The 22184-nt window shown below is 39.1% G+C and overlaps 1 protein-coding gene across 1 annotated transcript in view; it reads right to left on the bottom strand.

The window, feature by feature from the left end:
• LOC118587624 (tripartite motif-containing protein 43-like) overlaps positions 1-20643 on the bottom strand; it is a 77663-nt gene extending 57020 nt beyond the window's left edge. The window contains exons 1-6 of the mRNA XM_036193632.1: positions 20236-20643; positions 19578-19673; positions 18832-19062; positions 9656-9678; positions 8846-8943; positions 7923-8281 (exon numbers count right to left, since the gene is read on the bottom strand). Of these exons, the coding sequence (XP_036049525.1) occupies positions 7923-8281; positions 8846-8943; positions 9656-9678; positions 18832-19062; positions 19578-19673; positions 20236-20643 (1215 nt within the window). The remainder of the gene's footprint in view (positions 1-7922; positions 8282-8845; positions 8944-9655; positions 9679-18831; positions 19063-19577; positions 19674-20235) is intronic.
• Between the last annotated feature and the right edge of the window lie 1541 nt (positions 20644-22184).

Here is a 22184-nt window from a genome sequence, read left to right as displayed (position 1 = left end):
CCAGTAAATAACCCTAGCTTCTGTTCTGTGGCTCATTGAGTTGCTATGATAAAGGCTAGAAAATTGCTTCCAAGTGGTAATGTACTCCACCTTTCCACAAATGCAAGAGCTATAGTTTGTCTTTATTAATATTAAAATCATATATTAATTAGCCCATATCTATGTCTGAAAGGAAGTGACTGCTTTTGTTAGCTGCCCAGGTGACAAGAAAGATTCAGTTCCACACATTCATTCCCTTTATACTCATCTATACAATCCCTTAGATTTTAAGAAAAAAACAGTAGGGAGTACCTTCCTGATGAAAAGCTAATTGCCTTGAAATGGTCATACTCCCTATGTCATACATTTAAGAGAGTCTGTCTTATTTACCCAGATATAATTTGATGTAGCACCTACTGAACAGATCTTAGATGATGATTCTCATTTAATTGGTTGTGAAAGATCAGAAACAGCTTTGACTAAAAGATATAAGGCCTGGTTTTAACCCACATGACCTATGGTGGTCACATCTTGGAATGAAATTAGAAGGCCCAAGAAGAGAAGAACTCAGTCAAATCTACAGGATATATAAATATGAAAGTATTTGGGATTCATTTTATAAAGCATTAATGTGTTCTAACTATATATGACTCAAATGAGTTTTAAGTGGAAATAAAAATAAACTTGACAAGACTCCAGTCAGAGAAGCAGGTAGCTGAACTGCAGATCTCCAACTCTGCCTTGTGCTGTTCCAATTCAGTCTCCTGTCTCAGCTCCAAATCTGGCAGCAAACTGCCTGCTTTGTCTCTCCTTCCTCTCTGCCTCAGCTCTGTGGATTACACACATCTTCCCATCTCACCTTCCTCACCCTGACTTTCACATTATCCCTTCACAACACCTGTTGGCATTCCCTTAGATTCCACAGGCCTACCTTGCCAGAGAAGCAAGCAGGCCACTAAAATGGGAAGACGAGATTCAGATCTTCACTCACTTTTATCCTCCAAATCCAATCCCCGGGCTCATCGTCAGCACTGTATTGAATTACCATAATATATTGTCTTTCTAGATCTGGCTAACCTATCATAGTATGATTTTTGTCTAGTCCCATCCATTTACCTGGAAATCTCACATTTGCATCTATTTAATGGCTGAGTAATATTTCTTGTGTGAAGAAGGTACCAGAATTTTTTAATTTAAATATTTATTTATTAAAATTTTTCATTTTACATACCAACCCCAGTTCCCCCTCCCTCCCCTTCTCCTGCCTCCTCACCTCCCTCCCACTTTACCCCAATCCCACTCCTCAGAGTGGGTAAAGGCCTCCCATGGTAGGCAACAAAGTCTGGCATACCAAGTTGAAGGAGAGCTTAGTCCCTCCCCATTGTATCAAAGGCTGAACAAGGTATCCCACCACAGGAATGGGCTCCAAAAAGTCAAGTTCATGAACCTGGGATAAGTCCTGGTCCTGCTGCCAGGGACTCCACAAACAGATCAAGCCACAACAACTGTCACCCACATTCAGCGGGCCTAGTTAAGTCCCATGCAGGTTCCCGAGCTGTCAGTCCAGAGTCAGTGAGCTCTGTCAGCTGACTCTGTGGGTTTCCCCATCATGATCTTGATAATCCCTTCTTCTTCTCCTTCTTCTTCTTCTTCTTCTTCTTCTTCTTCTTCTCTTCTTCTTCTTCTTCCTTCTCCTCCTCCTCCTCCTCCTCCTCCTCCTCCTCCCTCCTCCTCCTCCTTCTTCTTCTTCTGAATGTCGGAGTGCCTTTTATTGAAGGAGGGAGGAGGTCTTAAAATACAGGCTTACAGCAACAGTGTGAGAACCCCAGAGGGCAGAGGGCAGAAGTTCACTTCTGATTTTTTTTTTTTTTAGCTGAGGAATCAAAACCCTGGGCCTTTTTGCTTGCTAGGCAAGTGCTCTACCATTGACTAAATCCCCACACCCGCTCCTGATGTTTTACAATCCTGCATCTAAGGCTGTTAACCCCAATATGCTGGATACACAGACAAGGAGGCTTCCCTTAAGTATTCTGGATGGTGGGTTACCAGAATTTTTAATGCATTCTGTGTTGATGGTCATCTAGGATGTTTCTAATTCCTGGCTAGTATTATAAAGCAGCAGTGCACATGTTTAGCAAGTGTCTCTGTAGTAGATCCTTCTCCAAAGGCTTATCCTGGCTTCTCACACTGCCAAGCCTGAGCTGTGTTCTGGTCTCCTGGTTAATCACGGATGATTCCAGCTCCAGCTGACAAGACATCAGAGGTTCTTCACACAAAAGGCCTGTTAGAGTCTTTCTTTGTCTCTGAAACTTCACAACCCAGGCCTCCATCATCTCAACATTCTTACCTTCCATGCTTCTATAAGAACAGGTCATTAGGCACTCAATACTCAATGACTTTTTCTAGCCCAAAGGTACCAATTCCTTCCACCATTCTCCCCAGAACAACATGGTCAGATCTATTACAGCTATACTCCACTACCCTGGTATTAATTTGTCTTATGAAGTGTACCATTGCTGTGATGAAACACATTGACAAAAGCAATCTGGAGAGGAACTCGTTTATTTGGCTTAATACTTCTATATCATTGTTCATCATTAAAGGAAGTCACAACAGGAACTTGCACTGGGCAGGAACCTTGAAACAGGAGGCCACAGAGGAATCCCGATTACAAATTACACTCTCTGGCTTGCTCATACTGCTTTCTTAATAGAGCCCACCACCAGCATGCCTGGAAAAGTCCCTTCCAACAGTGATCTGCCATGCTCCATCATCAACAACTAAGTAAGAACATTGCTCCTACAGGCTTGCCCAGAGTCCATGGTCATGGGTGCCATTTTCACATCTGGAGTTCCCTTCTCTCAGATGACTGTTCCAGGCACACTGAAAATTAGTAAGCACAATCCGTATCTGTGCTCCCGCTTGGCACCAATAAGATAGTAAAATATTCTATACATAGATATGTATTTATAACAGACATATATAACAGCTATATAGTATTTTATAATACTATAATCCAACTGAGGGCCCTGAGCATACTTTAAAAGGGTTCTAGAACCAAAACTAAGCTTTAGTCCTAATTAGTAAATCTGACAAGATTGAAAAACAAACCAAAACAAAAACATTTTGAAAGGAAGTTATCTTGGTGGAACATATGGACTACAAATTTATAGCATAAATGCGTTAACATTACAGAGCAAATACTTTAAAACACCATGTACAGGATTGTATCTTCCTATGGCCCTGTGTAGCCAGTGGATGTAGCCTCATCTGATAATTAGAAGTGCCAGAAGGGTCACCTGTATATGAGGGAACTCTTAGCAACATTTCAGGAAAACTTTGAACATCCCTCCTCACAATCAAGGAGCATGCCAACCCAGCCTAGTGGCTTCTCTATATAGTGCTAGACCTACTGGGCACGTGGTGAGGAGACTGTAATGATTACGTTCCTTCACACACACAAGAAGAATGCACCTTCATATTCAATCATTTGGTTTTTATTCCTTAATGAGGAATCCTTATAGACCCCTACAGCCCAGCCCCAAGAGTTCTTCCAATCCAGATCCCAGTAATATTTCCCACGAGTGAAGGAGTTCTTTGATCCCAAGGAAGCAAAATGGCATCAAGTAGAATCCACAGATGAATCTTTATGGCGTGGTCTGAAGCTGAATCTTCTCATGACATTAAATATGTTCATTTTGTAATGGAGCACGGTTATATTTTCAAAGAAAATTTGCACTGTAGGAAGAATCAATATTTTAGTTAAAATGACTGTTTACATTTCTCAGGGTGCCAGATGTAGTTTTATTAATAAAATCAAACCTGGGTCCTGTTATTGGGGTGAATGTTGGAAGATCAGAGAGACAGAACAAGCCACAGCTACCTCACCTCGCCAATTCCTTAGCTGGTCTTATTTTCACAAACTGAAAGCCTCTGAGTCCTCATCCAGAATGAATTTCAGCTGAACTGTGCTGCTCAAATCCTAACCACTTAACCAGCCAAAATGCTTAATCAGCCAAATGCTTCTCTTTTCTGTTGACTTATATTTCTTTCTATTTTCTACCACCACTCCCTGGGATTAAAGGTTTACCTCCTGGGATTAAAGGTGTGAGTCACCAAGCTTGGCAGTATCCTTGAACAGAGATCCAGGTAAATCTCTGCCTTTGGAATTCTAGGATTAAAGGAGTGTGCTACCACTTCCTATCCTCCATGTAATATATTGTGGCTGTTCTGTCTCTGACCCCAAATAAGTTTATTATGGTACACAATATTTTGGTGAATACAATACCACCACATTTGCCCTTTTTGTCTAAAGTTAAAAAAAGCTTATAACTAATACTAGAAAAATTGTCCCATAAGAATATATGATTTATACAGTCAAGAATTACATTAATGTTGTCTAGTCCATTAACATTTCACAGATTCAGACAAAAACTCCGTTTATATATAACGATGTCCAGTCCAGTACTATTTGATAAACTCAGACAAAAATTTCATTACTTATCCTATTTAAAACAAGTAGTTCCTTTTTAAATGTTGATTCAATAATTGACCTTTTTATCTTATATTTATATTCTATCTTTTTTCTTTCATAACAGATTCAGTAGTCTGCCTTTTGTCATTTTTATATCTTCCCTTTTTCTTTTTACTGTAGATTCAGTGATCTAACCATTTATCCTATTCTTTATCTTTTTTCTCAGAGTAGATTCATATCTACCATATATCTATATTCCTTTTTCATTTTTAACAAAAACCCTGAATCTAATCTCCTTGTTCAGCTTTGTTCTTGACCATTAACAATTAACAACCTGTAACCAACCACTGTAAACATTGACAATGTCCAAAACTCACTAAACGACCAAAAACCTCTCATCCCACCTCTTGGGAATATGGGGGTCATTTTCTTAAAATTACTTCCATTTTTAGGGGATCCTGAAAGGAAAATTTTTGAGCTAGTTGTCAAGTCTTATATCATTTGTCCAGGTGCTGCATAATGAGAAAGTGCAGGACTTGTTTCAAGTCCTTGTTCAAGTAGTCTGTCAGGCTGGATCATCTCAGCTAGCAATCTCAAAATTGTCCTAAGCAGTTTGTAGTCCAAAGTCGATCTTTCCGTGGTGTTAATCAGCTTAATGGCTTTACCATAGTCCATGTGGAATCACCATTGTGGGATCATGTCATCCTTTTGAAGATTCCAAAGTCGCTGTCAGGCGTGGTCATGGTTCCCTTTAGTTTTGTTGTTGTGGTTGTTCTTGTTTTGTGCCTCCTCTGTGGTTTGGAGCAATCACTGTCTGATAAATGTCTGTCTCTCGGGACCATGAACATTCTTCCCTAGAAGAGAAAATCTTCACAGCAATTTCTCCCCATTTGTCTTGCCAACCTTTTCCAAACTGACCTTTGTCGATGCTTTCTTGTAACACGATGGTCCTGGCAATTCTTCTCTGAACAAGCAGAAGTAAACCTTTTGTCCCAGGTAGCAGCATCACGGCTGTCACCAACACGAGGAGAAGAAGCCGCTGGCAACTCAGAGCAGCAGCCACTGTCTCCATGGTCCCACTGCCACCTATTGTGTCTTGGTCGAAGCTTCTCCTTAGCAACCCTCCTAGGCTGGCCTCAAACTCGGGATCCTCCTGCCTCTGCCCCCTTCAGCATCCTACTGGCATGCACCACCACAACTGGCCGAGGGTAGCTTGGGCCTGAGCTGGGGCTCACAAGGCCACAGGCAAGAGGCTTTTTGTGAATTCATACCACGAATGTTGAGTGCCAGATGTAGGATAGACTAAAAATGGCTCCCTCCTCTACAGCATCTTCTCTACATCAGAAGTGCTGGGATTAAAGTTGTGCACCACAAACACCTGAAAATAATTATTCTTTCTTTCTTCCTTCTTCTGTTTTTTTTTTTTTTGAGACAGGAATTCTTTAGGTAACCTTGTCTGTCCTGGACCAGGCTATAGACCAGGGTGGCCTTGAACTCACAGAGATCTGGCAGTCTCTGTTTCCCCAGTGCTGGGATTAAAGGCTTACACTACCACCACAAGAAAGAAACCCCTCTCTTTTGGGGGGTTTTCAGTTCAGTGTAAGTAGGTGTGATGGAGACTGACACTTCTATGTACTTTAAAAACAAACTTTGCATGTCATTTCTTAAGATATCAAAGTTTTTCTCGTGGTGTTTGCAGAGTTTGGACATGTTTAGAAGGTTAGTTTAGCCATCAGTGCAAGCCAGGATGCCCTGAAATATGCTATAAAACTGACCAAGCAGCCTTAGCAAAGTATAGATATAGTTTGTATAAAAAATACTCAATTGATTGTATTTAATATGTTTTAATATGTTTCTATTGATTTTCTATATTTATGTGTGTGTGTGTGTATGTATGTATGTGTGTGTGTGTGTGTGTGTGTGTGTGAATGTGTACATTCACATGTGCCATTGACATGTGTGCAGGTCAGAGGACATCTTTCAGGAGACAGTCCTCTCCTTTCAGCAAGGGATTGAACTCAAGTTTTCAGGCTTGTGTAGCAAGTGATTTATCCCCTGAACCATTTGACTGAACTTAGAGTGAGGTTCTTTTTAATCACTGTGATGTGTGTCTGCTTTTTCCCCCTAGAGTTTTCAGGTGTCCTGTGGAGTCACTAGTATGAGATGTTTCCAAATTCTTCATAAAGGCACTTGGTGCTGTGAACTTCCCTCTTAGCATCCCTTTCATCGTGTCCCATAAGCTTGGGGATGTTGTGAATTCATTTTCATTTTATCCTAGGAATACGTCTTTCTTTAGTTCTTCCTTGACTCAGTGGTAACTCAGTAGAGACTTGTTCAGTTTCCATGAGTTGAGAGACTTTCTTTTGCTTCTGTTGTTGAAATTCAGCTTGACTCCATGGTGGTCTGATAAGATATAGGGTGGTATTTGATTGTTTCCTTTGTAACTGTTGAGACTTTCTTTGTGGCCTAGTATATGGTAAGTTTTGGAGAACGTTCCATGTGTTGCTGAGAAGAAGGTATATTTTTGTGTTTGGGTGAAATGTTTTGCAGATATCTGTTACATCCAATTGAGTCACAACATCTGTTATTTCCCTTATTCTCTGTTTAGTGTCTTTCTGGATGATCTTTCCAATTGGTGAGAGTGGTGTGTTAAAGTCTCCCACTATTATTGTGTGTGGTTCTATGTGGGATTTAAGCTTTAGTAATGTTTCTTTTACAAATGTGGGTGCCCTTATATTTGGGGCATAGATGTTCAGAATTGAGACATTATCTTGGTGGATTTTACCTTCAATGAGTTTTGCAGGCAAATGGATGGATTTTGAAAAGTCATACTGAGTGAGTTAAACCAGACTCAGAAAGCCAGCAGCCCATGTTATGGAGGCATTTTCTCAAACAGGGCTCTCTTCCCTCAATTGACTGTAGCCTTTTTCAAGGTGAAATAAAAATAGTCAGCACATCTGTGCTCCTACAAGACACCAATAAGGTAGTAAAATGTTATATAGCGGCATGTAAATATGTATGTATACATGTATACACATACACCGCTACATAATATTTTTATTGTGTTAGAGTTCTTCTGATGGTCCTGAGCATACTTAAAGAGGGCTCTGGTACTCAGTCCTAATAAGTAATTCTGACAAGTTTGCAAAAACAACTAATAAATAAGAAAAAAAAACACTTTGAAGGGAAGTGTTCTTTGTGTAGTATGTAAACAACAGATGAAAGGAAACTGTCAACCATCTTTTACATTTATTAGTATTGTAATATTTAATAGCAGTGAAGGATGTGACATTACAGAGTAAAATCTTTAAAACAATAAAGCACTGGATTACTCCTCCCTATGATAATGTGTGGCCACTGGATAAGCAAGGCCTGACAGGATAATTGAAGGTACCAGGAGGATACCTATATATAAGGTAACATTCAGGAAGCTTATACAACCATCCTCACAATCAAGAAGCATGCCAACCTGGCCCAGTGGCTTCTCTACGTAGTGCCGGGATACTGGGCATGTGGTGAGGAGACTGTAATGATTACCCTCCTTCACACACACGAGAAGAAATGCACCCTCAGCTTCAATCAGTTGGTTTCTACTCTTTAACCGGGAATCCTTACAGACCCCCACAGCCCATTCACAAGTGTCATTCAAATCAATCTCCCAGTAATATTTCCCCGAGATGAAGCTCTGTGATCCCCAGGAAGCAAAATAAAATCCAGCAGAATCTGCAGGTGTATCTTTATGGTGAAATCTGAAGCTGAATCTTCTCATGGCATTAAATAGGTTCATCGAGGAATGAAGGATGGTTACGTTTTCAAAGACAATGTCAGCTGTGGGAAGAATCAATATTTTATTTAAAATGACCATTTACATTTCTCAAGTGAGTGGAGTCCCCAGAATCTTCTTGGATTTTAAAAGAGAAGACTAAAGACTTGAGGTTGAATGTGGCTCAGATACATCCAAGTCGAGGATTTCCACAAGAAACAGAATGGTAGCATGCTGAGGAGTTTTTTGAACATTTTAGATGTGACAGAGGAGAGAGTCATTTTTAATGTATGGAGTAAAATCCATTATAATAAATTAATTGCTAAAGAGATTAAAGGAAAATATTCAAATATATTCATCACTGGCTACGCTTAATTTGCATTAAACTGTCCTGAATTAATTTGTCATTCCTTATGTCTCAGTAAGCAGCTGATCCTCTTTTCAGCTACTGTCACATAAAAAATGATACTGATATTCATTTATGGTTTTTGTAAGATAGCCACATAATTAAATATGATTACAATGTGACATACCAAGACATGTTTCGGGAAAGGTAAATATTTGTGTTTGCAAAGGTTATCACATTATTGAGAGGGACCACTGGTCATTTTATCAGTGGAGACACTCACCTTGGAACTGGTTGTAACTTTCAGTCAGTCCAGTGATAGTTAGAGCAGTGAGTTCTGGTTTCATGGATGGGGGCATGCTCAGCTGCACTGACTCACTCCTGCAAGGAAAAGAAAATATTGATCTGTGTGGTGCTAAAGATATCACACAGTGATTAGGAAAAACTTCAATCCAAGTTCAGCCAAATGGCTCAGGGTATAAATCCTTTGTTATACAAGCCTGACAACTTGAGTTCAGTCCATGAAACCAACTGTGGAAGCAGAGGACTGTCCCCTAAAATTTATCCTCTGACCTGCACACATGTGCAATGGCACATGTGCATGCACCTGCACATATTTTACACACACACACACACAATTATAACAAATCAATTTTAAAGGTAACAAACTCTTATCTGAACATGGTTCAGAATAAGCATTCTTTGATATCATAGTGACTGCCTTGATCGAGAGACAAGATAATTTACTCCTTGATGCCCTTTCTGAAGCCCTCCTGATACCACCTTTCTCAGTGGTTCCTGCCCCTGTATTTACTACCAGGAAAATAGAGCCTCAATGTTTAGGTTTTTAAACTAGAAATTTTAGCATCAGGCCTCATTACATACACTCCTTCATTAATATGTACTAAGTAAAGGCACTTCCTGGTACAAGAGTATGGAAATCATATCCATGAGAAGAATCCCAAACACATAATACACAAACAATTGAGTATTTCTTATATGATGTATATCTGCACTTTGCTAAGGCAGCTTGGTCATTTTTATAGCATATTTGATTGATGGCATACTGGCATGCACTGATGGTTAAACTCACCTTCTGAACATGTCATCCAAATCCTGCAAACAAAAAAGAAAACCTTAGATTTCTGAAGAAATGGCATACAATATTGGTTAAATTATTAAGGCCACTCCACATAGTTAAAAGGGAGGTTTATTTTGTGGGGTAACTTACAAAATGAAGGGGTAGGTTACAGGGTCTGGCAAGGGTATAGCGCAGTCCGGCGGTGTTCTCTTGAGAACTCTGCTCAGTCTACCTCCAGCGTCCAGAGCCCGGGAACCAAGAGACAGAGCTCTTCCCGATCCTTCGTCTTCCGCTTCCTCCTCTGCCCCGCCTTCTGGGCGTGACCATTACCGAAGCCTCAGTGGGGGTTGGAACTTCCAGGCCAATGCTGGGATGGCTACCCACTACATCTCCCCCTTTTGTCTAAATAAGAAAGCTCTAACCTAATACAAGACTAAATACAAAGAGAAGCTTATCAAATATTGTCTAGGAGTAATGAGGGATAATGACCTAGATAAGTTGGAATTACAATAAGTACAAACAATATCAAGCAAAAAACACATAGTAAAATCCAGGGAAGTCTAGGACATGGGTAGGTGGCATGTTACAAAGATCATTCCAAAAGGTGTCCTATCCTAAAGAACCTGAGTCTAATACTTAATATATCCTATCTAAGATATTATATATGTATATATACTAAGTTGTAACTATAACTGCTAATCTCCAACCTCATCAAAGACCTGAGAAGGAATATAATAATACCTGAGAAATGGGAGAAGGATGCAAGCAACTTTCGGGAGTCTTGCAAGAGTAGACAGAGACAGCTAGCAGCCTGGACAGTCACCTAATGTTTCTCAGCATCATTGGTGCATTCAAATTGGCTACAGGCCTAGAGTATCTGACAGACCATTTTCAGAAGCAGGAATTCTGAAAGACCATCTTACCCTGTCTTGGCAAAGTATAGTGGTCGCTTTCCTTGTGTCCCGCTTGTCCAGAAAGGACAGCATTTGTACTGTCAGCAGTTGAGGCAAGGGCAGTTCTTTGCCCAGTAGGCCATTTTGTGCCAAGAAGACAAACTTCCAAATGGAAATGTCTTAGAAGCCCAACATTCTCTCGGGAACAAATTGGTGCTGCCAGGAGCAATTGTGTCTCACGTCAACAGAATTCTAAGTTATTTAAATGCCATGTTCTCTAGGTCCATGAAGTGTTTGAAGATTACCTGTCCATCTGACCTATGTATTTATTAATCTGGATGACCTAACTAACATAATTATAGAGATGACAAGCATAGGTGACAATAACTATGTAAGTCTTGTCTACCTAAACAACCTAAGGACTAAGCTTCCTATAAATAAGGCAAACAGTCTGTAAGCAAATGCACAGTAAAAGGACAATGACTTTAAATTGTGACAATACACAAAATATCTTTAACAGAGGTAGGAAGGTATAGTGCAATATGCAATATGATAATAATCCTAAATATATATCAGTATACAGAATATCTTAAACAGAAGTAGAACATACATACAGTATGACAGATATAAATTCACATTTGTATCAATATACAAATATTTCACATGAGTAAAAATATATGTACAATATAACAAACACCGTTCTGTATTTGTATCAATATACAAATTATCTTAAATAGGAATGTAAAAAGTTTATATTTGTATCAACATATAAGAATTCATAACAGTGCAAAGGCTGGTATATTACTAAATTTGTTTACTAATGTATATGACAGTCTACCATAATATCTTATACCTATCCATTCCATTTCTTCTTTTCCCTTTTTTTTTTTTGAGACATATTTTCTTTCCTTAAGGAGAGTACTGAGTTTAACAGTTTCTTCCACCCCCAACCCTAGAACCATTATCCATAACCCTGAGAAATATGAAACCTTAGGGAGAAGGGGCGTTGTTTTCTTAGAATTGCTTCCTGCTGTTTAGGAAGGGATGGTATCTCTGTTGGGTATTGTGAGAAAGCTCAGATAGTTAAATCTCAGTTAGACTAACTGTAGATTCTGCAGCAACTCTCAGAGTAATGGGTAAGATTGTCTGAAATTTTGGCAAGAAGTGTAATATGATGATGATTACCATGGCATCATTCTGGATTGGGTAGAGTTGTTGTTGTTGGGGCCCCATCTTCCTTCTGGAGACTTCAGAGATTGCTATTGGAAAAAACTTATTTTTTTATCAGAATGGAAGGTTTGGATTTAAAGATGTCATGACACGTAAGAAAGGATTCCAAGAAATCAACAGTAAGCATGGAGAGAATTAGAATCTTGAAGATAATGGTCCCTTATAATTGGTTTCCTTCTGTCTCACACCAGAGGGCTCTTCTGATATGGGACTGAAGAATCTCTCAACCTTTTCTTTTATCAATATGCTTGGGTTTAGAGAAGGAGTGAGCCAGTTCCATCTCCAAATCCAGCTTGGTTTATAATTAAATTGGAACCACAACTATTCTAGATTGATAGAGATATAGATGTTAGACAGTGATATCTTACCCTGTGTAGATTGGTACCAATAGATTCTTTCTTTCTGCTGTAAACATCTGGATATCCAAGGCCTTATGATTTCTGGAAGATGGGTATTTCCATTATCCTGGAAAGACAAAAACAGAACCCTACCCCAACCTTTGATTGTTAAATTTTTCTTACAACCTGAAGAGATGTCACATTGGTGGATGATCTTTTACTTCTCCTCATCAAGGGGTTTCTCCTGTTCGAATCGAATTTTTATTAATTTTGTTGGTATCCATAGCTTTTCTTCTCCTGTGGAAACAAAAGCAAAACCCCTTCCCCAACATAGGACATATCCAGGTTTCCATTCTGAGGTCAACACATCTTTGAAATAAACCGGTTGGTTTAGCTCAGGAGTTTTGTCTGTCGTCCAATGTCTCTCCGCAGCTGTTGTTCCTTTCTCATCAGCATTGAGAAAATTCAAGGTTAATAAAGCACTATGCAATCTATTTCTAGGAGTCATTGTTACCTGTTGCTGTTTATTTAGCATATCCTTTAAAGTTCAATTGGATCTTTCTATGACTGCTTGGCCTGTGGGATTGTGTGGTATACCTGTAACATGCTTTATATTGTAATAAGCATGTAATATGTCTCATTTTATTGGAGACATATGCTGGGGCATTGTCTGTCTTAATTTGTACAGGTATTCCCATGATGGCCATAACTTCTAATAGGTGTGTAATCACAGAATCAGCCTTTTCAGAACTCATAGGAGTTGCCCACTGAAATCCTGAATAGGTGTCAATGGTATAGTGTACATACTTTAATCTTCCAAATTCTGCAAAATGAAACACATCCATCTGCCAAATTTCATTTCTTTGTATACCCTTTGGATTGCTTCCTGCAGGTAATGGAGTTTGGTTATAGAAGGAACAAGTAGGACATTTTTTCACAATATCCTTAGCTTGTTGCCAAGTAATGGAGAAATCCTTCTTCAAACCTTTGCTATTTACATGGTGTTTCTTATGAAATTCTGAGGCTTCTAGCACATTACCTATTAGTAACTGATCAATCTCATCATTACCTTGTGCTAGAGGTCCTGGCAGACCTGTATGGGATCTGATATGTGTTATATATATATATAGGATGTTCCCTTTTTCTGATGATTTCCTGCAATTGTATGAATAATGAAGTTAATTCTGTATTATCAGGAATAAATTCAGCAGTTTCAATGTGTAAAACAACTCTCTCTGCATATTGAGAGTCAGTGACTATATTGAGGGCTTCTGTGAAGTCCATCAGTACCATAAGAACGGCATACAGTTCTGCCTTTTGTACAGAGCTGTATGGACTTTGTACTACTTTACTTAAGTCTCCTGATTTGTATCCTGCTTTCCCTGATTTATTTGCATCTGTATAGAATGTGAGGACTCCAGAAATTGGCTTGTGTCGTACAATGTGAGGAAGGACCCATTCAGTCTTCTTTATGAATTCTATTCTCTTGCTTTTGGGATAATGGTTGTTAATCTCTCCCAAAAAGTTACTGCAGGCTCTCTGCCAGTATTCATTATCTTTCCATAGTGACGAAATTTCCTCATTAGTTAAAGGTACTACAATTTCTGCTGGGTCCATTCCTGTCAACTGACAAAGTCTTAATTTACCTTTTTGAATCAAATCAGAGATCTTTTCTATATAAGTCTTTAATTTCTTATTTGGTTTACATGGTAGGAATATCCATTCCAATATAATATCTTCCCTCTGCATCAAAATACCTGTGGGGGAATGTCTGGAGGGGAATATGACAATAATACATTTAAGTTCTGGATCCACACGATCCACATGTGCTTCTCGAATTGTCTTTTCTACTAGAGCCAATTCCTTCTCAGCTTCGGCTGATAATTCTCTTGGGCTATTTAATTCTTTGTCCCCTTCTAGAGTATTAGCCAAATTTTGTAGTCCATCTTTGGGTATTCCCATGATACCCAATAAGTTGGAAATGCTTCCTAACAACTTTTGAAAATCATTAAGAGTCTTTAATCGATCTCTCCTCAGTTGTACCTTTTGGGGTCTAATTTTTTGTAACTCTATCTTATATCCTAAGTAATTAATAGAATCTCCTCTTTGTATTTTTTCAGGAGCAATTTGCAGTCCCCAGCGAGGCAAAACTTTTTTTACTTCTTCAAACATGCTTTCTAATGTGTCTAACTTTGGATCTGCTAATAGGATATCATCCATATAGTGATAAATTATGGATTGTGGAAACTTTACACGAATTAACTCCAATGGTTTTTGCACAAAGTATTGGCATAAGGTAGGGCTGTTTAACATTCCCTGTGGGAAGACCTTCCATTGATATCTCTTGACTGGCTGAGAATTGTTATAATTAGGAACTGTGAAGGCAAATTTTTCTCTATCATTTTCTTGTAAGGGTATGGTAAAGAAACAGTCTTTTAAGTCAATAACTATTATAGGCCATTCTTTGGGTAGCAGAGAGGGCAAGGGCATCCCAGTCTGTAGGGAGCCCATTGGCTGAATTACTTTATTAATAGCTCTCAGATCTGTCAGCATTCTCCAATTACCAGACTTTTTTTTAATAACAAATACAGGAGAATTCCAAGGGCTGGTAGATTCTTCAATGTGTTGAGCATTTAACTGCTCTTGAACCAGCTGTTCTAAAGCTTGTAGCTTCTCTTTTGTCAAAGGCCACTGTCCAACCCAGACAGGTTTATTAGTTAGCCATTTTAAAGGTAAGGCAGTTGGTACTTCTGAGAGTTCAACAGCAGTTGTGCTCTGTTTGTGTACAGCCTGAATGGTTGGTGACTGGTTTTTATAGCATTTTATGAGATTATTCCTAGAAACATGCATTGGCCTGTATTCCTTTTCTGAGAGTGTAGGAATTTTAATCTGGGTATTCCACTGTTGTAACAGATCTCGGCCCCATAGATTTACTGCTACATTTGCTACATATGGCTTCAGCCTTCCTCTCTGTCCTTCTGGCCCTATGCATTCAACCCATCTCAAACTCTGTTTTATCTGAGATAGGGTGCCAATTCCTAAAAGTTGGACATCTACCTCTTGAAGAGGCCAATTTGGATGCCATGATTTTGGTGTAATTACAGTCACATCCGCACCTGTGTCTACCAGGCCCTCCAGAACCAAGCCATTAATTCGAATTCTAAGCTTTGGCCTTTGTTCATTTATGGAAGTCTGCCAAAATATTTGTTTTATTGTGTTCTTTGTAAACTGTGATTCATCTATCAGAGCTGTTTTATCATCCATTGCAGTATCAGTTTTTACATTAGACATTAGTTTATTCAGTTGTCCTGGAGAGGAATGTCTTCCACAGTGGCTGGGAATGTTCTTACCACATTTGATTTGGGGGCCTGCAAGAGGCCCCCTGAGGCGTTTCCCGCTACTAAAGGCTTGCCTCGTATATCTATTTTTGATCTGCACTCACTGGTCCAATGTCGGCCTTTGCCACATCTTCTACATAATCCAGGAAGTGGTTGGGGTCTTCTGTTTAGGCTATTCCTAGAAGGAGTATTACTTCTAGGATTACCCCATGTACAGTTTTTACTTATATGACCTGGTGTACCACATTTAAAACATTTGGTACCACGGGGCCTTCTTACACCTCTGGGATTTGTCTCTCCTATCCAAGCCTCATTACTGTAGTTAAGAGATTCAACACTATTAGTATACTGAATCCATTCTTCCAAAGGAGCTGATCTGATCTTTAATGGTGTAAGTATTCTTTTGCATTCTGCATTAGCATTGTCGAATGCCAAGGACTCAGTTAATACTTTTCTTAATTCTTTATCTGATACAGCTTTTGTTATAGCTGTGTTCAGCCTTTGTAAAAAATCAGTGAAGGGTTCATGTGGTCCCTGAAATATCTTTGTGTATACCTCAGTTGCTTTTCCAGGTTCTGGAATTTTTTCCCAAGCATTTAGAGCTGCTGTACGGCATAGGGATATTGTATGCTCATCATAAATGGCTTGTACATTCCTGTCAGTGAAACATCCCTCACCAAGTATTTGATCTTGGGAGATCTCAAAACCTCTGAGTTTACCTTGTTGTTCTAAATCTCTTGCCTCTTCTCTCAACCAGCTTTTCCACTGTAACTGCTGGCTATATTCTATAACAGCTGAAATTAACTGATGCCAGTCATCTGGAATGATTCTATGTGAGGTAGACCACGAATTTAACATCTGTTTTACGTATGTGGAGTGTATCCCATATGTAACTACTGCTTCCTTTATATTTTTAAAGTCCCTTGTTGAAATTGGTTGTAATGTATATGTCGAATATGGCTCGGGGTGTGTGTCATCTGCTGGCTTCTCATGGATGATAACAGGATAAGCCATTGTATGAGAGCCATTTGGAGATGTTACAACCTGTATGGTCTTGCCCTTCTGCTTATTAGGTCCCTTGTCATGTTTATTTAGAGTTTCCTCCAGGGCTTGTAAACGACACCTAGGGTCTGTTCCAGGGAGTAAACCTCTTCTCTTGTAAGGGATTCCAGAATTTTCATGGAATCATGGAAGTTTTTATGTTCTTCTGAAACACATGATTCCATGGACCTTATCTTATCAAGTAATGATAATTTTTCTTCCTTATATATTGTCTGAGTAGCTACAACTTCACTCTGGAGAGTTAGGGTTCTATCCATTAAATACTCATATTTATTATCAATAAAAGCAATTTTGGGTACAAGCTTGTTTTGTAAATTCTGGTTAGCAGATTCCAGAGAGAGAATCTTTTTATGTAAGTCCTGGCCAGCAGATTCCAGAGAAAGAATCTTTTTCTGTAGGCCTTCATTGCTATCTTTTAAAACCTGTAATTCCTGGTTAGCAGATTCCAGAAAGAGAATCTTTTTGTGTAAGTCCTGGTCAGCAGATTCCATAGACAGAATATTTTTCTGTAAGCCTTCATTGCTAACTTTTAAAGCCTGTAAATCCTGGTTAGCAGATTCCAGAAAGAGAATCTTTTTCTGTAAGCCTTCATTGCTATCTTTTAAAACCTGTAATTCCTGGTTAGCAGATTCCAGAAAGAGAATCTTTTTATGTAAGTCCTGGTCAGCAGATTCCATAGACAGAATCTTTTTCTGTAAGCTTTCATTGCTAACTTTTAAAGCCTGTATCAGTCCCAATAATGACTCATCTTTGTTCTTATTATTAAACCAGTGTTTGAACACTGTGTGAATTATTACAATGAACGTCAAAATGGTACAGGCCAGATATGTCTTAGGGAGGTCGTATATTTCCAGGAAAATGTCATTCAGCATACAGGCAAAAAGGTTATTAAATTCTTGTGAGGTAATGTTGTCAGCCATATTACAAGAATTACTCAAAATTTGTTAGTCAGTTTTAAGGTGTAAAATTATCAAGTACTTTTACTTGAAAGAAGCTTACCTTTCCGTGGTTTTGGGGGGTGCAATAGCACTTTTCAGCCAGCAGGAGGCGTTGGTATAGCTCCAAAGCAGGGCCTGCTGGCAACCTTGGCTGGTGGCAGCTGAAGGCAGGAGCCAAGATGGCGGGGAAACGGCACTCGGAGGAGTGGGAAGATCTCACTCACAGCGGTTTTCGCTGGTCTGGGGGATAAGCTAGGGAACTGAGACTGGACTAGCTGCTCCCTTTTTCGGGAATGGAACCGTGTAGGTGTCCCTTGGTTAAATGGAACTTTGCAGGCGGTTTTAGGTACCCGCCAGCCGGGGAGGAGGCTAAGGAAGGGAGCCGCCTAGGCCTTTGGAATTTGCCCCACGTGAGCGCCAGATATTGGTTAAATTATTAAGGCCACTCCACGTAGTTAAAAGGGAGGTTTATTTTGTGGGGTAACTTACAAAATGAAGGGGTAGGTTACAGGGTCTGGCAAGGGTATAGCACAGTCCGGCGGTGTTCTCTTGAGAACTCTGCTCGGTCTACCTCCAGCGTCCAGAGTCCGGGAACCAAGAGACAGAGCTCTTCCCGATCCTTCGTCTTCCGCTTCCTCCTCTGCCCCGCCTTCTGGGCGTGACCATTACCGAAGCCTCAGTGGGGGTTGGAACTTCCAGGCCAATGATGGGATGGCTACCCACTAAAATACAACGTTTGTTTATAAAGCTAATATAAATGTCAGTCACCATTACACCAATATACCCTCTAATCTTTTATATCTCAAGATGATGCCAACCAAGGAGATTAGCAGAATTCAAATTCTTGATGAAATCAGACAGGAGATTAACATATGAGAAGGACCTGGGTATTGACCGTACATTGTTTCTAAACCCCAAAATGTCTGCAAAGATAACTCTCCCTGAGCTTTTCCTAAAAGTACAGGGATACTTTAACTAAGTGCATTTCAAAAGGATGATCTCAATCCTGCATGGTGCTTCACACCTGTAATTCCATAACTGCAGGATTAGAGGTCAGTGATTACTGTGTGTTGGAGTCCATCAACTGTATATTTATACCCTCAGAAACAAAGAATAGGATCCTATCTCAAAGTCCCAAACTCCTAAAGAACTCTCCATAACACAGCTTTGAGACAGAAAATAATTAAAAATAGTTTTCCTTAAAATTATGTAATATATCCACAAAGATGTAAAGAGAGATTTGAAAGCAGCAACCACTGAAATTTAATATTCCTGAAAAGGAAATGCCCCTGACATAAATACAAGGAATATTGAAAGCTATCTTAGTATAACAATCACCAACGTGGGCCTAAGTCAATAAAGCCTCTTCCTGCACTCCTCCATGCTCACCTGCAGCAGGACCACATATGGCTCCTGGGACATTGCCATCAGCTCCTGAAACATTTCTCTTAGTTCTTTGCTCTTTTGGACCATCATGGCTTCACTTATCCTGAGTTTCCCTAATACACATTGGCCTTCATTTCTCATAGACTCGATGTGTTGCACTTCCTCCTCACAGAGGAGTGGGTGCAGTTTTGTATACTCTGACCTGATCATTTGTTCCTGCAGAGTCAGGTAGTTCTGTAGAAAAAGGACATTCTCAATCACATTTGCAAAGTGGTTTTGTGCTCCTCCATTGCATCCTCCTATGCTTACATTTCACAAATGACTTCTAGAACTCTGCTACATAGACTCTGATGGACTATCTCCACTTTTCAGAAAATGTAAATTGCTTGGTTTCATTTATTTCGTCTTTATAAATTACAAAGGCAAAAAGACACTAGGCATTTTCTCCTATATTAGAGATGCAGAGATTCCATGGAGAAAAGGTATTGCTTGATAATTTGTAAGTTCACAAAGATATGAAAATCTGCATGCAGTAATTATAATTCATGGTGTAGTCTAATGCAATTCACTTATTAATCCCAGACTCTTCTGTCACAGCCAGACCATTCTTTCCATATATTATACACACAGAATTAGAGGCCACATATATTTTCATAGCATCATATCCCATGCCTTATATGCAATCTTGAATGACAAATTTTAAAAAATATCTGCTTCAACCAGATTTTAAGCATAGTTCTCATACTCACCATCCACTGAGTTGTCATTCTGTTCTCTGCCTCTAAATTCTCTTGATTTTCTTGGATCTTCTCCCATAAAGATGCCATTTGCTTTAGAAGTCTTTCCTGTAAAAAACAATAAATATCAACTTTTAATAAATAGTACTGGTGGACAGAACTTGGACAATAAATACAATGACTTTAGCAGGAGTAGAAGGATCACAATATTCTTTCATTTCTTACTTTTGGTAACAATGAATTTTAGATTTCAGAATATAGAAATAGAAAACACAGCATATCCCTTTGTTCAGGTATAGTAATTAATAATTAGGGCAAATGTCTGGGTAATTTGCATAAGACTGGGATTCCCAGATAATTCTCTCTAGCTGAGTCCAATGTACATTTTCTAATTTAGTCTCCAGTCATAAACACTTGTAAAAGATATTAGTTTAGTTTTGCACTTTCCAGTGACCTGGCATAATGTATCATAAAATACAAATAATCTTCTCACTTGTGGATCTCCCAAGGGATGCTTACACTTATAGTCAAACCTTTCCTTTATTAGATGTTAATAAATTGCCACCATTCTGAAAACCGTGACTCTGTCATAATGAGGACCAGCATCTTCCTGCAGTTTGCTAAGCCTACCTCTCTCCAGCTTTCAAGTTCTCTCAGAAGCATCACTTACCATTTGATCCTCAGCAGCTGCTTCAATGGGACAGTGTCTGTGTCCTCTGTGCTCATGGGAGTTAGAGCAGAGTGGACAGAGGAAGATTCTGTTCTCAATACAGAAGATCCTCTTAGTATCCTTGTGGGTCACACACTTTTGCTCCTCAGAGCTCAGGTCCTTCAGGAGGCTGGTTTGTCTGGTAATGGACACCAGCTTCTTCAGAACAATGTTGGTTCTCAAGTCCTTCTGTGATGGTTCCCTACACATAGGACATTGGACAGGAGGTTTGATGTCTTCCCAGGAAAGGAGGAGGCAGGCTCGACAGAAGCTGTGGCCACAGTTTATGGTGACTGGGTCTGTCAGGCAGCTCAGGCAGATGAAGCAGGTGAGTTCTTTCTGGAAGGCTTGTGAGATGTCTGACTCCATTTCTCTGTAAGAATGAAAGCAGAATTTCTATTATTGGACCCCAGAGAAGTAAAAAACTGCATATAAGTTGCTTCAAGTTGTGATTCAATCTGAGTATTGCAAAACAGGCTTCATTTTTGGTGACCCAATTCAAGATAAGTATAGAATTTCAGTTTGTGATCTTTCCTGTTTCACCCTTCTTAACAGAAGTACACATTGATCTGATGGACTTCTGAGCCCTACCACCTGCATCTTCTTTGGAGACTGCATCCAAATTAGTACCTTGGATCATGGACTGAGACAGGATCCCCAGTGATTAGTTTTCTCTAATTTAATCACATGTATACTTCCAACCTAGCAGATCAATCAATAGCAGGATTGGCCGGTTCTTCCAAGGTGGTAAACTATTATCAAGCATTATTTCAAACTGTGATGTTTTCCTATAGTTTATAACAGGAAAAGACTAAAATATTTTTTTTCGCTAAATCATATCTTTAAATAAATGATCAATTTATTCAAAGCAATTATTTTTATATATTATACATATATAATTAATTTAGAGGTTTTGATCTAGCATCATTGAAGTACATATAGAAATGCTCTAAAAATATTTTTAAATTTAGAGAAAGATCAAAATTGAAAATTAGAACATCAGAGCAAAGAATGACTATATGAATAAACTAAAATTACGTATAGCTGTAACTCACAGAATATGTACAAAGAAAGATGACCAAATGGGAGCAGAATCCCTTTTGATAAACAACCAAATTTTAAGCATTTTCAAGCAGATACATCAGTTTGGTAATAATTAAAATAGGAAACATCAATGACTTTTCACCTTAAATTGTGCACTCACCCAAGAAATAGTCTCTGGCCTCAGCAGTGTTTAATGGAGACACAACGATAGTAGCTCAGCTCTGGGGTATGATCTTCAATGTGTAGAGGGGGAGATCTAGCAGTCTAGGAGCCAGGAGGTATGGAAACACACTCTGTCTGGTCTAGAGAAGAATGAACCTGGCTGGCCCCTGGAGTGTCCTTATATACTCTCTAAAGACCACTCCCACTTCCTCCCATGATGCTTTTACTAATGCTTGATGTAGGTGATCTCTTGTAAATAGCAGTATTTAAATGGAAGGAAGATTGAATTAACTCTGTGGCCAGTATCCACAACCAAATATCTACAAGGTTTTCTGTGTTCCTGCTTAACTGGGTGTGGTAGATCACACCTTTAATCCATAGAGTCCTTGGAAATGAGTTGCTGAAGCAGGAGTTTTAGTACAAGGCCTGTCTATAATATACAGTGACAACTTGTCTAAAAAAAAAAAGCAAAGAGTAATTTTGCTGTAATATTTCACTGTTTCTAAATATTTTATTGTGTGTTTGTATTTTCACTTTTCCTTTTGTAATTTCACACACAGTTAATGATATCAATCTGTGAATTCAGCAAAAACAAACATTAAAAAGTTCTCAAAAATTCTTTAGAATTTTGTTCAACTCATTTTTATCATATTCACCTCAACTGCGATTTCTTCGAGATTCATCCCTTTCTCTACCCTCTCAAC

Source organism: Onychomys torridus, chromosome 7 (genome assembly GCF_903995425.1).
Source record: "Onychomys torridus chromosome 7, mOncTor1.1, whole genome shotgun sequence".
NCBI lineage: Eukaryota > Metazoa > Chordata > Mammalia > Rodentia > Cricetidae > Onychomys > Onychomys torridus.
This window is presented reverse-complemented; position numbering and strand designations above follow the sequence as displayed.